We start from the raw sequence: 17,502 nt of genomic DNA, 5'->3' as shown, positions 1-17,502 counted from the left end.
CAAAATTAAGATGTCACTTCCTTTTTCTTTCTTTTTTCTTTTTCCCCCCTTCCAAACAGAGCAGTTCAAAACTTTTCTTCTTCTTTTAAGTATTTAGGCACTTACTTTAAAGCAGGAACTACTATGGCTGTTTGATACCCAACCTTCAGGGCATGTGGGGACCGGAGCAGTAGTTGGAATAGGTGGAGCTGTTGCACTCTTTGCCCACTGCTTACAGATATATTTTTGCTTTGTCTCACAGTCAAGAACGTTCCATAATCCAGCTGCAGGCCCAGTTCTCATGGCTACACATCCTGGATTACTTCCTTTATGAGAAACAAAAAACCACATTGGAGATTTTATACATTCTAGAATGTTTAATTCTTACTTAAAATCTTTGAGCAATGGCCATTCACTTCTTGCCATACAATAACACTTGAAGAGCAGTGTTATATTTTAGGTGTTTTTCACACAGGCAAAGAGTAGTATTTTCTGTTTGAGGAGGTCATGATCAGTTTGGGATCCTGCTTTTTTTTTTTTTTTAATTTGAATGTCTTGCATAATTAATTCTATGGGTAGAATGTAAGTTTGGTTTGGTTTTTTTTTTTTTTACAGTGAAAACCTGTGTTCAAGTGAGGACCGCATTCCTACTTAGGTTAAGCTTGTTTTATATCTGGTAGCATAACCTCAGTCACTAGTGATTTTCATACAGATGGAAACAAAATTTGCTTTTTTTCACCCCTTAGGTGTCAAGGCAGTTTTAGCAGGTAGTTACATGTTAAAGCAAACCGTTCACTTGATGTGACCTTTACAGCTCGTAGATGCTTTTGCAGCTGTGCTTAGTCCTGACTTGCTATTCTACAGGTCATCTATTTGTTCGATAATCTATTTTCCTGGTATTTCAGCTTGAAATAGACTCTCTGATCATAGCCTCACAAAGAAATTTTCCAGCAGAGAAAGCCCATTTTCTTCTTCAGTGAACACAGATGCAAGGAAGCTAATTTTTCTTCACTGTTCCAGACTGATCTCTGACTGCTCTCTTTATACTCTGATCATCTGCTGGCACCATAAACTCCCTGGCAAGCTTTCTTCTCATGGCCTCACTGAAGGTTTTTGAGAAAGTTTTCAGACAAATGGTCACTAGTAGGGACATAGTATATCTTGGGGAGAGCAGATTGCCTCATGGCATTTTGAAATCTTATTTTCTGTGCCTCTGCACAGTATGATCCCCTGAATGCAGAGTTCTTAGCATCACAAGTAAAAAAAAAACTGATAGTATAACAATTTTTGATACTGCGATTTTGTAATTCTAACTTAAAATCCTTATTACAGTTGCTCTGTTTCAGATTCTTCTCCCAGGGTAGATTTACCACTAAAGGGATGAGCATGGAATAGCCTCAGCAACTGCCTGTAACTCCTGTTTATCTCTTTGTGAAGGTGAGAGAGAAGGTTAATCTTATAGGTAAATATATCAAATGTCCTGATATAAAACTGCAGTTCAAATTGTTCACTTTGAAATTAAAAGGTGGGTTTGAGAATGGCCAGTTCTTGTAAAATATACTGAAAGCTTAGAGCATAAAATGCAAACCCAATGCAAACCCAAATAGGGACCGTGACCTCAGAGAGCACCTACCATCCACTGTCATGGCACCTACCAGGCATTGCTGCATCCCAATGCGTGAAGGAGACTGCTTCACCGTTGGCCCACCTGAAAGTGCCCTGGTCCTCCACGTCAGAGAGACCAAGCCAGAAATATTTCTCAGGCCTCAGCCCGACAAGGCTAGTCAGATAGGCTTGTTCATACCTGTAAAAGGGATCACAAAGATGCAAGTGAAAACAAAGTAATTTATCCAAATCCTACTTGTCTAATCTGATGATGAATCCTTTTCCTTGCTTCAGACTGGGGGAGAGGACCTTACAATAGGATTCTGACACTCTACAAATCAACAAACAAAAACGAGACTTTTTTGTTGTTCAGCTAGAGAGCTCATCTGTAAACTTAGATAATTTGCTGTTTGACGTTGTGTAAGAATTGTAGTTCCAGGAATATTTCAGAACATACAACCTTTACCTATTTAAAAGCCAAGGAAAAGTCATAATCGTACCTACTTTCAACTGTGGCTACGTAACCTTTTTCTCCTTCACAAGTGGTGTTTGCTTCTGAAAATGTTGCTGGAACATGTCCAATAAAATAACAGTAGGTCCCATATCTTCTCCAGCCCTGTAACGTGATTTTAGAAATTCCATATAACTTTTAAATAATTTTGATATCATGTATTAAGTGAGCTATACCATTTCAAAATGAATGAAGCACAATAATGATTAATTTTATGAATTAGAAACCTTTTGCAGTGAAATTACAGATTCCTTCTAGAGTGCTTTCTGTAAATGGCTTTCTAAATTTTAAAATAACCAAGAGAGAGAAACCTCATAATAAATAAAAACAACAACAAAAAAATCTATACATAAATAATATAAACAATTCAAATAATTCTAGATGGTTCTCAGACAAGGTACTTATTTGCTCTAGGAAATTGATCTTCCATTCTTATATGCTTACTTTTTTGCAACCTGCATCAGTAATTTCCTTTTCTCTAGCTATTTGGGATATAGGTTTTCTTTTACAAATGTAGCCAGCTTTCTTCTCACAGACATAGTCTGCCCAATAGCCATCCTGTAGCAGGAAAAAGAATTAAATAACAATGAGATTAAGATGAACAATCTAAAGAAAATAAAAAATTTCTTTCTTTATAATTAAACTATTCATTTTCTTTCTCCTTTCATTTTGAAACAGAATTTTTTTTTTTTTCCTTATCCAATTCCCCTAGTTGACAACAAAAATATATCTGCTCACATTCAGTGAAATAGTAGACTGGGCTATAGTAGTACAGCTATGAATGGTAGTGATAAGAAGGGATGAGGGTGCAGGGAGCTGGTCCCCGACCTGTTCTGCAGGGCACTGCACAGGCAGTTGTGCCATGGGGGGATGGGCAAATGAGCCGGCATGAAGGAGGCAGCGGAGATCACCACATGCCACCATTGCCACCAGAGGAAAAAGAGCAGGAGAATGTACTCAAATTACATTCATACATCCAGAGACCTGTTTTATAGTCCTAATAATTTCATTGGTGACTTTCAGGTGAACTTAAAGAGAAAATTTCACCAGTGATGCAGTAACAATTTCATTTTATTTTACCTTTTTTTTTTAATGAAATATCATATTTAATCTCATCCTTTGTCCTCACATCCCTTTTTCTGGCCGTACCCAGTTGCCTTAATTATTCTTTTATTAAGAAGTTAGTTTCAATATTAAAATAAAGTATGTATTGAATAAGGTTACCTGGCCCTTGATCAGTACACAATCTTCTGGCCTGTTGTTTGTGGTGGATGGCTCTCCCAGGTGCCATTTTGTGTATGTCACTGGAATACCATCACTCCATTCAAAATACATTTGAACCTTATGATCATTCAGCCCAATCCATAGCTTGTCTGTCGGCTCTAAAACATGAAACCACAGAACTAGAAAAGACCTCTTATGCCACTGCATCCTTTCCAGAGCACCCTCAAGCTCTACAACATATAATCCCTTTCATAAATTTATGAAATGTAAAATTATTTACTGTGTTGCATGATCGTTTTATAAATTAATGTTTTCACATAGATATTAGAATAAAGACAGTACGCTTTGGAAAATTAGACTATAATGAAATCCCTGCACTGGATCAAAAAATTTTGCTTCTCTTTCTCATAGCAGTAGGAGAAGAGCAAATTACCAGCCTAATGCTAACACACTATGGTGGTATGATAGAACTCCGTGAATAGTTACTTTTTAGGTTCTGTTGCACTGGTCAGATGTTAAAATACTGTTTTTATGTAACTTGAAGGGTGAATGTTTTAAGCCTCTTTCAACAAAATGAAAAAAGCAGAGAAACCCCCTAAGCCCAGCCCCCGAGCCTTAGATTGGTTGTTTAGGCAATAAGTAAAATCAGAGTTTCAACAACATCCAAAACTCAGCAGAGGAAGGCTGTCACCAACTGGATCTAACTTTGAGGCTGTCCGTGCTCCAAGCTGAGGCTGGACCAAATGACGTCCAGGGTTCCTTCTGGCCTAAACCAGTGTATGATCCTATGGTTTTAGGCATTCTTAACAAAAGGAAAGCAAGGAAAATGAAAGGTAAATTTAGGCAGTATTCACAAAAATGAGAAAGAAAGATAGATATGGAAGGATATTCACAATTTCTTCAGTAGTCACTAAACTGGGGTATGATACCAGAATCAAAAAGTATAAGAAACCAAAAATATCTCCTGTTATGGTTGGACACTAAGCAGACAAATTACTCTTTCTGAAGAAAGAATTTTTTCTGTCTTGAATATCTTTCACTTTTTCAATAGTTAATTAAGGCTTTCACTACCTCAAAGCATGGGGAAAAAAAAAAGCAAATAATTAATGAGGCAAAAAGTAGCAACATGTGTACAGACTCCTCATGTTTCTGCCAGGGATATTTAAAAGGCCATGGTGAGACAACACTGACATGTTAGTTCCAGTGACCTGAGTACAGTTCTTTAGGCAGCCCAGGCAATTCCACAGCTTGCTACCTGGAAACCACCTTGGCTAGCTTTGCTATCTTTTCCATCTGGCAGTGCAGAGCGCTACATTTTTCTTTAATAGGTTTCTTCCATCACTTCTTCAGATATCTGCGAACTTGCTGATCTGGGTGCTGATTGACAATAAGATGCAGAGAATGACTTAGAGCCACACTGTAACTTCCCCAGAGGAACAGAAAGCAGTAAAAATATGTTGTCTTTCCATAAAAAGCACTCTTTCAAAGTGGAAGTTATATTTCATAATCCTTTCACTAAGAAAGCTTCTCACTGGGATGACTAACGTCCTTCTACCCTCATGCAAAGCAAAGCACAAGTCAAGACAGTTGAGTAACTCTGCAAGTTGCAGCACAGAAGGCAGCATCTGTTTTGAAGTGGAAAGGAAAGCCCTGCACCAGCCTAACACCACTGGACCTCTGACTCTGCATGTCTTTGGCTTCAGTGTTTCATGTTAATACAATTGCTACATCTCGGTTCAGCTAGCTGGTGCTTCTCACACACAAAGGCAAAAGCCCCCCCTGGAAACACTCACTGTACCCAAGCCGAGATACTATAAAGCTGTGCTCCTCAAGGTTTTGGATGCTGGCCAGGTGACTCTCTTCCTTCTGACAAGAGGTCAAAGCTTCTTCCCATCCTTTGGTCTCCCTGAGGATCTTGTGACAGTGATCTGTATATGGTACCCATCCATCTGGGCAAGTAACAGGCCCAATGTCACCTAGGCACAAATAGGAGTATTTTAGAGGAGTTCAAATGCCATGCAAGGGACATGACATATTTTCATTTATTTTGTGTAAAAGTTCTAAACTAAGAAATGTCTTTGGAAATTCTCATTATAAGGAAATGATGAACACAAAATATAGTAAATATAAATATGATTCTAAATCCGGCATTTTTTAGCTTGGAAAAGGAAAGCTTTTTAATACAAATATTACTTAATAAAAACCCTAAGGTTCTTATGTAGTCAAATGTCTGTAACAAATACACTAATGTATTAATTTTAACAGCTTCTGTATTACTTAGTACTTATTTGTCAGATAAGAGAAATCAGAAATTATCTGCACCTAACATAGAATGCTTATGAATTTTTAAAATATTAGGTATATCGGTAGAGTAAAAGTCATCTAGACAGATTTACAACTAGACATATATGTACAGAAATACCAACAGGGAAATCCTTATACACTTAAAATATCTTTTATCTTTACAATGTGTTGATCTTTCTTTTGCTTATTTTTACTAACATCCCTCTTCTGAAAAATAATTTTTGGTTTGTTCTCCTTTTTCATGCTCAGTAGTGTGTGTAGTCAAGGGGAAGGCCTCACTACGAAAACACGGACAGACGGGAGAAGTTGGACGTTCTTTGGTTTTACCTCTTCCATTCTGTCTGTTGCAGGACTGGAAATCAGCCTAGAAAGGGTGCAATGGTTGTAAAAAGCAAACCAGATAAACAAGAAATAGTTTCTAATAAAATTATCCTGCTCATCTTTGTCAATGTGAATGCTGACCAATTCAGATAACAGCTTCTCCTTTTAATCATCAACGTATATCAACATACCTGAGGGAACCAAGGTAAAATTTCTTTTCTTACAAATGTAACCAAGTTTCTGATCACATTCCCAATTTTGCCATTTAGCTTTTGTCTCAGGATTCAAAACCGCACAGAGTTTTCCAGATTCTGGAGAGGGGCTTCCTTTGGGAAAGATGCAGGAAAAAAAAAGTGAACTTTTCTGAAAGGCAATTAGAGCTCTAAGCTCTAAAATGCACAGAAGAAATCACTCCCGACTAAAGTGGCAGCCCCAAAGATCACATTTTTCCCAGCTTTGGCAAGAACTGCGATAGGTCTCTGGTAGTGAGAATGTCTGTGTGAAATATAGAATCATTTAAGCGAATATGAACATGTAACCCCTTCATAGTTTTGCTGCTAGAGATAAGAAGTGGAAGACTATATTTTTGGGAAAGAGAGTATTGCTTTCAGAGCTAAAATATTTTTTGCAATACACAGAAGTTTCTGGCTTATATTGCTAGAGAAAAAAAAAAGCTTTTTCTAAATCTAAAGCAAGAAAAGCTAAAATACATCTCTCATAGCGTATCTATCTGATAATAGAATTTAATGCAGTATTTGAGGTATGTATATTTTTTCTTTTGAAATACAGAATCAAACAAAGTCACAGCTACCTGGAGCCCAGTTTAAGTACTGGAAAGGGCTGCCTCCAATCCACTCCCATCCGCTCCTCAAGTCCAGTCTGTTGAGTCCAATCCACAGTGCAGAATTTGTACCTTCTGTTAACTCTAAGTAACCAAAAGAAGATAAATGATTTTATAAATCATTTTTTTATTATCAATAGTCACTAATACCGTTTCTAGGAAGAGTCACAATTCTTAAATATCTAACTACAAATATCTTTAGATACTGAGATACCTGATAAATTGAAATATGCCAGAGCTTTGATTACTGTAAAAAGCAAACAAACAACAAAAACCCCTCTCTACTCTATCACCTAATGCAAAATGAGCACAGATGAGATGCCACAAAGTATATCCAAAATGAAAGTGTTTCTGTAGTATAGGCTAAATTCTGTACAACGTTGGATTTATTTAAGTAGAAATATTGGTACAGTGTAAGTATAAACAATAATAATAAAGCTCTTACAAATTAACTTCGTCATTAAAAATAACACGAGAGAGTTTCTTCCATACCATTCCTCCAGCAATATTGGGTAGGTAGTTCCACAATTTGAGATCTATGAATAACTGATATTTTTCAGTTTGTCAAATGAATTAAAAGATCAGATGTCAAACTGCATTTGACACAAAACACATCTTTCTTTTGGCACAAAGATTTCTTTTTCTCTTATTTTCAATTTGTTTTAAAGGTTCCTTTTTGACCTAAAATGAAGCTTTCATTTACTTTTCAGAATTTTTTTTTCCTCTTTAAAAGAAGTCAATGTAAGATAACATTTTTAAATAGAAAGGCAAACTGTTACACTTGCAGGATGCTGGAATACTTTGAATTCTGTTTAAACTTGGCAGTGATCTTGATAGGAACTTGCAAATTCTAAAAGATTTTGTTTACTTACTTATTATTTAGGTCCATAGACATTTGCCAAAACTATAGCAGTCTCTAGCTGTGATGATGGACTGAACAGATCCTGAATGTAAGTCAGGGTGTGCTTTACTTCCTTACCTTTAAGGTATGTTTGTTCGTGAATGTCTGTGATACTCAATAATTCTGCATTTTGCTGCTGACAGCTCTTCCTGGCTTGGTGCCACGTGAGAGCCGATTCAGAGTTTATTTGGTAGTGAACATTTGTTAACAGATCTTTAGTCCAGGTGGTGTCTTTATCTGTGGAAAAAATAATTATTTTGGGGGTGATAGTAACTCAATCACAGAAAAATGAGTTGCAGGTTCTCATTTTGCATGGCATTATTATTAAATGTGACCTGTGCTGTTCTTTCAAGAGCACTGAAAATGTTACGAGCGGCATGGGGAAGGATGAAGTTAGGGCTTGTAAACTGTCAGGTAGAGCTGGCAAATATTGCCTCCTGTTCCATGAAGATACATAATTCAGGAACTACTACAAGGGAAGTGATTGCATAGAAAAATATATTGCATGGAGTACTGTGGCAGAAATCCTAGGTGAAATTATAAAAAAATATGCAACATCTCCTTTTCTTTCTGGACAGCAGTTCCCACTGAGATCTGTGAGAACCAGCTCTAGACCTGAATTTAGCATTAAAACAGTTTAGATAAATGCCACCCTTGCAAAGAGCTTCTGGATGTGCCTGTCACATAGCTTCAGAGCCCCGGGCACTGCAATGGTGTTGAGCTGTATTGTGCTCCTCTTCTGATTACCTTAGTGTCTTTGGTCTGTTGAAGTTCTATACATGCTCAATCAAGCACAATACAAAATTGAATCAGATATTTGGATATTCCCAAAAGCCAGTGTGAAGCTGAACTAAAAGAAGAGCCAAGAGCTACGATAGGCTTTCAAAAGCTTTGAAAATTATTCATGGACCCTATGCACATGCCGGTTGGGCTCAGTGTCCTAGGTATCTTTGTAGGCACCTGGAAAGCATATTTGACTATGGATTTGAACCACACTAAAAGCACATTTTCAATCAACTGGAGTAAAGCAGCGCTTTAATAATAAAAGACATAATGCTGAATATAATAATGTTCAGTAACACCATCCCAATTAGTGGGAAGTGCGTGCTGGTTTACTCTTCAATCACACTTTTCTCCATATCTTTACGCAACATGTGTTATTTCCTTGTGTAGAAAGCTGCAGGATGTGGCAACGCATCATATACTAAAATACATTCTTGTAAACTGTGTGTTATTATAAAGATACTGATATTCTGCTAGTGCTGGTTTGCCAATATCACACTGAGGGGAACTGCATGGGAACAAGAAACTTACCTTTTGATGGGCAAAATCCATATCGCTGGTCTGTGTCGTAGTCTGCCGTGGTTGCACACCAGAGCCAGCCATCTGACCGGCCAGCATCTGTGCACTCGGCGTACCATTGCTTATTGTACATGAAAGGGAATACACAGGGTGCCCCAAAGGCATTTCCTAACAGTGTAAAGGTCTCTGAGAAGACAAAATGATAAAGATAATATGAAAAATTATAAACTATGAAAAATGTGAAGCCTATGCTAATGGCTGAATTGCATCTCAAAGTTCTTTCCATATTACCTTTCCAAAAACCATAGCAAAATTCATTTCAACACCTTTTCATACTTAAGCTGCTGACATACGTTTTAGAGCAGTGCTATTCTGATGTAAAGTACTATTTCATAGATGAGGGCTACAACTAGATTTTTGTTCTGACCAAGATCTTTTACAAACTTAATAAGTCTCCAGAGCTCTACCCTAAGATACCACTATTTTAAACAGTGTTAAGGTTTACATAAAATGTGCAAGAGGAGGAACTAATATTTAGATATCCCACTTCCTGGAAAAAGTAAACATCAGGTTAGACAATCCTTCTCTATTTTTATTCCAGTGACCATTTAAGTATCCCACATACAGTGGAGCAGCTCCCACATGCAAGGCTCAGGGATTAATACTTCAAGTATCCTCTAATGTGGTTTTTAGAACATTCATTCTGGATGTGGGAAAGCCATTCAGAGCAACCAGACTCCAGCTAATCACAAAGGGTAATTGCACTGGTAATTATAATTATGCCATGAGCATCCTCATCTGCTGAGTCCCAACAGCCACTCTTCCTCTGTCTACACTGGTACTTCCAGCCCTTTCTCAGCTCACTTATATTGTGTTTCTTTCTTGAGGATGTAATTTCATTTCCATGTTCCTGTATAAGAAACTTATCAGTGTTTATACTCTCTATTAACAACATAATGGCACAGTATGGTGAGCCATAATGATTTTAAAGAATACTTATATACAGTATAAAAGTATGTATATGTGTATACTAATATATAATATATATTTAAAGAATACTTTTATGTAATACTCGTAATACTAATATACTATAATATAATGCATATACTAAAATAGTGTGTATATTATATAATATTTTATATATATATGTATATAAATATATTTGGCTACAAATATGACATTAAATTCAAGGTTAACTCCCTCAGTACACAGTTTTTGTAAAACTCTGATGGTCACTGAAGGAATCAGAATAGCCAGAGCCAAAGATGCAAAACAATCTAACACTCACAAAGAAATTAGCGCAAAGGCAGAACAAATCAATTGTCTGTACCTTCATATCCCCGGGAACATAAAATATCTGTGGTCCCATAGATCTTCCACTTATTCTTTGCACTCAGTCCCTTCTTTAACAAAACATTATCATGTTCTTCATTGCCAGGACTAAAAAACAAATCTTCTCCTTGGATTGCAAGGAGACTTTCATTTCTGCATTGCCACCACTGGAGCTCACTCGTTTGATTACATGGATACAGAGTGATCACAGCCTCATCCTTCTTCGATGGCACCCCCAAACATAGGTTCAGTCTCACGCTCATAAGCTGATGATCAGTGATCCACCTGAATTTTTGTGATTCTTGTCTTGATGGCAAGTGGCAGCTCTTACTGACTGCGCAATAGAAGCCTGAAGGCAGAGCTTGTTGACTTTATTGTATATTAAAAATGTTTCAATGTCTGTAAAACAAAACAATACAAAGCAAAACGTTAATATAGAATATATGTATGGTGGATATGTGACAAGCTTCTGCTTCCCATTCACGTGAACAAGACGCATTCATGTCAGATAAAAATATGATATTTTTGAACAGAGCCCAGTGCAACATCAATTTTACTGATTAAAAAGCAATAAAGTAGACAATAGGATATGTATTTCATTATTATATGTCACCATACTGCGGATTAGTGGCAGTCAGCAGCATCAGCAGAGCTGAGCACAGCTGGTTGGATTGATTTACGTCAGTCACATGAATTCCCTCAACCACACTGCTGTCTATCACCATTATCCTGTTTCCTTCTGTCATCAGATGCCAGCCTTGTAGACTTCTGACCTCTACAAACTTCCCTCACCGTGCCAGATCTTACAGGTCTCCTAGTGGAGTCACAGCCATCTTTGCTGAGCCATTTTTCTTCCCCCTCTTAAACCCATATGTCCTTTCCTTTTCACTGTATAAATGTGGGTGAACAGCTCTGGGCCTCACAGGGGGTACTCTGAGCTCAATGGCCTTCCTGACCTACAAGACCTGCAGTATCTACTATGAGCCATTGCAATGTAGAACTAGGAATGACACTGGGAAACCAATCGCAGTCTAAGAAAGTAGCAAGGACTAGATAGTAGTGGCATCTGACCACCACTGGGCAATGTGGAAAGGCTGGTGGAAGTTAGAATGTTCACCTATACCAGAAACTGTGTCCTTAGCTCTCCAGGTAGTTTCTCTGTTCACATCTACAGTGTTGGCTCCAATATAAAGTAGAAGTAGCTGAGCTAATTTCAGTCCTATGGTGAGTTTATCAGTAGCAGTATCATGCTGATGAATTTGCTCTGCTGCTTTGTGGTGTATTTTGTGATCCACCTAGTTGTTTTTCCCTCCAAAGCTTGTGGGATTCATAACCAGTTTTGGTCTCTGATACATCTCTTGATTACTAGGCATCATATATAAATAAAATGTATTAAAAAATCTAAAGAAATTTCATTTAAAAATCCTGCAAAAAGTTGAAATCAATTTAGTTGATAATATACAGTACACTGAAAATAACTATTCTGTCCTGCAGTGATACCATGGGCAGCAAAATACCCCTGCAAAACACATACTCTGAGGCAGTCCATAACAGTTTTACTCAGGAGTTACAAAGCTAAAAGGATTTAACCTTAAACATTCGGGTCTCCAAAAGTCATCTGTTTAACATCTACAGAAGTGCAGCTAAAGGGAAGGCAGTAATAGTGTCACTGCAATTCTACAATAACTTTGCTAAACTTAATCCAACTTTGTTTCACACAAATTTTACTTCATCCACTTTATCAATGCCAGTGAATTCAACGAGTCTGTTCAAAACAGTTAATGAAAATAATCTTCTTTGTCTTTGCACTAAGTCTCTCTGGATTACACAGTCATCATCTGTGGACATCTTAATATCCTCCAAATAATTCCACATTTCACCACTCCTGAAGTTTTTCCTGCCTGATTTTGCTAGACAACAACAGCTCAAAAATCAGAACACAGAAGTAAAGAATAAAAAAAAAAAAAAAAGACATTTAAACATATCTTATAATTTTCTTAGGTCTGATCTTCTAGAGTTATTGAAATGATAGTGCCACTATATATGAATAAAGCAATTAAGAATTCAGTCTTTGCTTCCTGCTCTACCCATTTCTTTTTTTTTGTTAGATCCTGCCGTTGCTTCTTGTCTGCCATTAAGAAGTTCCCCATCTATGTTTCCCAAACTAATAATGTACATATAGGCACTGCCACAGAACGGTAAATCACCCAGAAATGCCAGAGGACATGGAAGCACTTTCACAGACACCTTTACAGGAGGCAAGCGGAAGGCACTTACCCACCAGCTGCAAAGCACTGTGAACAAGAGAAAGAACAAGCAAGAATCTGAATAACATCATTGCCAATGCTGCTTTACTTTCTTCCCTTCACCAAAAGATGGATGACGAGAGTTGCTGGCAATAAAGTCCTGCTGAAGAGAGGACAGTGACCAGTCCTCCTCAGTTTCAAAGGCTGGATGGTTGGATAGAAAGCTCTGAGTGCTAAATAAGGAAATATTCTGTCACATGCCACATTTCAAAAAAAACCAAGACAACACAGCACAAATTTTGCCTTTGAAAAAGAATGACATCTCACTAAGGGTAAACTGTGCTGCCTTGGGAAAGCAGGTGATACACAGAAGGTTATATCTCAATACTTTCCTGCTGTCTATCCTGAAGAGACATCTGGGGAGCTCATGGGATCAAATCAGCAGTGAAACACCCAAGACAGAAATTCAGCCTTAGCTTTTAAATCTTACACCTTAGTTACATGATGTAAAAATACCGTCAAGAAACATTTCAGTCTCATATTTTCTTGTGTGAGATGAGACAGGATTGAATTTTATAGGATTTAAGTGAAATTTACTCTGCAGGACATTATAAAAATTTCACCCCTTTTAAATGAGATTGCCATTGTCCTACTGACCTTTCTGCACAAATGCAACTGGGAGAGCAGCACCCAAAGCTACCTGAAAAATGTTTTAAAAACAATTCCTCTTTTTCTTGTAAAGTAAGTCAGTCTTGTCATACAGACATCCTAAGAATCAGCCACAATTTCAGGAAATGCCACGTATCTCTTCTAACCCAGATCACAGAGCAAGCACTCAGGAGTTTGGTTTCCAAACATATAGGTGGAAGCCTGAAAGAAACAGCACTCATCTCCCGACCACTATAGACTGTCCCTATAACTGCATAGAAGCCTGGTTTTATCACAGTAGATTTCACCATGGAAATATTTTGCTTTCTTTAGAAAAAATGCTAAATAGAAAAAACAATCCATGGTGTGAAAAATATTATCTGAAGTGTAGTAACATATTTGTTCAGCACCTGTAGCAAAAATGTGATAGCAAGGAAATTTGGTATCATCTCTTGTTTGTTGCCAAGCTGATTGCATTTGCTGAGTACAGGTTTTGTTCCTACTTGGCTGCTCAGCAGAAAGACAATACAAGAAAGAGAGTTAGTTCCCTGAGAAAGCCTATAGGATTAAAATAAAAAGGAGAAATTGAATTGTGAAATAAGAAATTACAAGGAAATGCTAGGTACAGATGTTAGGAAAGTAACCGAATTTTCTTTTTCGGATAATGACAAAATATACTAACAACAACGATAATCAACAGCTTTTTCTGGAAAAGACATTTCTAGAACTTTTCCTTTTTAAAAAAAACCATAAATCTCTTAATCAGCTGCCAAAGACCTTGCTAGAAAGAGCAAAAGTTTTCTTTGGCCTGAACTGATTTGCCTTAGACTGACAGCATTTCCTTACAGCATGTGGCCTGTTTATATAACAGATACATTGTCATTTATAGTGTCAGGAGTTGTAGCAGCCATGTTTTGTTCTGGAGCTGGTATGGCACGAGGCCAAGAGGAATTCCACTTTCTTCTTGGTTGGACATTGTACAATAACAAAGAAGCAAGAAGGGAATGGTTCCTTTTCTTCACCCTCCTCTGTTCCTGAAGCCACACCAGAGCCAACTGCAGCCTGGCAGTAAAACAAATGTTGGTTCTTTACGAAAAAACAAGCACTTCATAGGAATCCCTTCAGCCAGGTTGCAGGCCAGTTTTAGGGCTAAAAATCTGAACAATTTGTATTGCGTTCTTGATACTTCCAACACACCTTGTGCACTTGCACCTTTCGCAGCATGGTCTGTGAATTACAGGGTGCTTTGCTGGTTCCTGGAAAGGAGTGGCTGCTCGAGGCTCTCGAAATCCCTGAGACCAGCCTCCAAGGAAGAGCAAAGCCAGAAGAGGAAACCTCACTGCGTCGCCTGCACCCAACACCTCCTGATCACCACGAGCCACCAGACACATACCTCGGGGAGCGCTAGGCAGGAGGTGGCACTGCCTTCTTCCTCCTTTGCACTTCAGAAGTCTGGAAATTATGTCAGACACCTTCATCTCACCACTGCTCACGGGTGTAGCCCCAGCATATGCTACATGCAGCCATGAAGTGCATGTTGGCCAGTCCTGATCTGGAAGGTCAGAAGCTAGGCTAAAGCAAGTAGTACTCCTTGGCATGAATGTAGTCAATTCTCTATTACTTCAATTTCAATTGTTAGACCTACATCCTAGACACTAATCTCATAAAGAGACGATCAATAGCGTAAAAGTTGACTTGCTAAGGATTCCCTAGAAATGTTGTGGAGTTCATTAAACTTCTACTCAGTCAAAGATTAAGGGGAAAAGAGCAGCACAATATCAACAGGACCCTATACCTCAGCCTATGTGATAAGTCTGAATGAATAACAGGTGGGAGGTAACAGGTAATTTTTGCTTTGCAGGTGATAATTTGCCGATTACTGATGCCAGGTGTTCACAGGCAGCTACAATGACACAAAAAGACCCTGGGGAAAACCAAGTCTGAACGTTGTTTAAAGGATAAACAGGATAAAGGATAAATGATAAATAGGATAAAGGATTAAAGAAGGATATTGTTTCTTTGTTAATTTTTTCTGAAGAATGAGGATATATATGCATTCCTTGTGAATAAATGGTATTGCATAAATAAGCAGTGACCAAAGAGTCTCAGAAGAGCACAATTATGATGTCCTCACGTCTTAAGTCCATTATGCACTTCCAGAGACTACACGTGTGGGTACTACACAGACATTCTTCTAAATGTAAAATGAAGCTTTAAATGAAAAAATGTCTCCCTAATATGGAATTACAAAATGAATCTTCACTAGTTAGCAAGGGAATGCATGAAAAGTCTGCACTTTATTTTTATCTAGAGTAGGAAGTATTAAATTAACTAAACTAAAATTTTAAAATGTGAGCAAGTTTTTTGGGGGTAATGAAAAGCCAATTGTCATATTGTCATAAAATTGGCTTTCATTTTCTACAAAAAATGGTGTAAATATTTGTGAAGGGATGAATAATTTGATCCATATGATCTAGCCTATTTCATGCTAGCAGCAATACAATGCAATTAGTAATAAAAAATGGGCATATTGTTTTCACATCTAGAATTTATTGCAAATTAAGAAAGAGACATGTACTCTATAAATATACTAGAACAAAAAAAGAAAGCAAAATACAAAGAAAGTATAGCTCCATGAAGTACTGGGGTAACATAAAGAAGGCAGAAATACACCAAGTTTTTGTTATTTTAATATTCACAAAATAAGTTGATTGTGGTAGAATGGTCATCAGTGTTAACTACATTGAGAAAGAACAGAAACTAAAGCAAGAAAAGGATGCATACTGAAATTAAATCAGCTTTGTCTTATGTGTTTATATTCAGACTGAAGGACTGAAAATTTTCAGGTAGCATCACTAAATCATTAATGGTAATCTCCAGATGCATAACATCTTAGAATATTGGAGAAGAGAGTTACACGTACTCAAATCAGATTTAATAATAAATTTGATTTGGTTTAAGAGGGAAAAACTGTGGATCACATAATTCAATTAAAAAATCATGAGAAATAGCATTGAATTTTGACTGATATGAAGAGATGTTCCTTTAATACCTACTTTGCTAATAGTCTTATTTTTTAGCAGTTACCAGAAAGTTATTAGACTCATTACACATTGTATCCTTACACAGCAAGAACAAGATATAAATGTAACACTATTGCTCAATTCAAGAAAGCCTTTTACTAAAGTAAAATACCTGACAATCATCTTTCATCTAACTCTGAGATTTGGCAGGTGCAATTAACAAATATCAGTGATCTCATCTTGAGCAGGAGTGGAGGAAACAGGTTTCAGACCAAAAAGTTTTCGTTATCTGATAGTACCATCTAATTTATATATTCCCTTTTGAACTCTGTGAGGTGATATATCCCAATACACGCTTTGAGTAACGTATTCTGTTGACTGAGATGTACCTTTACACAATTGACACAGGAAGCCAGTGAGTCGTTATCAGACCCTCACTTCTTGAAGTGTTCAGTATCAGCCCGGCCTGAATTCATAAATGATTTGTGGGGACAGCTGAGGCTAAAACATCTTTAAGCCTTGCCTAAACATACTCCAAATTAACACCTCATTTCCTTATGTTGCCACTTTATTATCCCATCCATAAAATCATATATGGTCTTCTGTGTTTAAGGTTCCTCTCTTATATCTGCTATTCAAACTACAAAGACGCTTTACTATCTGTGCCTTTTAGGAATCTGTTTTCTTTTTGTAACAAAAAAAAAACAAAACCTTCAATAGAGGGAGAAGACTTTTCAAGTGCAAATAATGTCAAACCTGCTCATTTTTCTCCTTTAAAGGAATATCATAATCCCAGAAAGATGCAGAAGAATTACATGACTTCTGAGGAGATGCTGGAAGAACTTAGTCCACAGGAGGGAAGGCTGGAGCAGGACATGATAACAGTCTGCAAAGGCATAAAATGTTGCTGCATGAAGGAAGGTCATAAATTATCTTACGTATCTGCTCAGGAAAGGACAAGAAATACAGGAAAAGAAACAATAGAATCAGGTTATCAAGGAAGAACTAGGTACCAGGAAAAAAACTTCTTAATAGTCGAATTAAGTACTTGGACAGATTATTTAGTGAGACACTTTTAAAAAACAAAATAGGAAATTAGTTGACAGAAATCAACCAGACTCACTTGTGTCTCCTTCACCAAAAGTAGTCATCAGGGTTTTCCCGTTTACCTTTCTATCTCTAGAAATTAAGAAATGTTTTCCATGTTTCAGTTCAACATTCACACATACTCGTGAAAAGAAATATAATGCTGACATTGGTTTTCA

General features: G+C 37.3%; 1 protein-coding gene across 1 annotated transcript in view; it reads right to left on the bottom strand.

The window, feature by feature from the left end:
• Nucleotides 1-12,689, bottom strand: part of LOC137665623 (macrophage mannose receptor 1-like) — a 35,213-nt gene extending 22,524 nt beyond the window's left edge. The window contains 13 exon segments of the mRNA XM_068404874.1: nt 106-305; nt 1,635-1,783; nt 2,085-2,200; nt 2,540-2,653; nt 3,320-3,477; nt 5,113-5,295; nt 6,136-6,270; nt 6,756-6,869; nt 7,765-7,923; nt 9,001-9,174; nt 10,319-10,624; nt 10,627-10,719; nt 12,598-12,689. Of these exon segments, the coding sequence (XP_068260975.1) occupies nt 106-305; nt 1,635-1,783; nt 2,085-2,200; nt 2,540-2,653; nt 3,320-3,477; nt 5,113-5,295; nt 6,136-6,270; nt 6,756-6,869; nt 7,765-7,923; nt 9,001-9,174; nt 10,319-10,624; nt 10,627-10,719; nt 12,598-12,658 (1,962 nt within the window). The 5' untranslated portion in view covers nt 12,659-12,689.
• Between the last annotated feature and the right edge of the window lie 4,813 nt (nt 12,690-17,502).

The sequence above is a fragment of the Nyctibius grandis genome, chromosome 7, assembly GCF_013368605.1.
Source record: "Nyctibius grandis isolate bNycGra1 chromosome 7, bNycGra1.pri, whole genome shotgun sequence".
Taxonomy (NCBI): Eukaryota; Metazoa; Chordata; class Aves; order Nyctibiiformes; family Nyctibiidae; genus Nyctibius; species Nyctibius grandis.
Note: the sequence above shows the minus strand (reverse complement) of the source record. Positions and strands in the feature narration are given on the sequence as shown.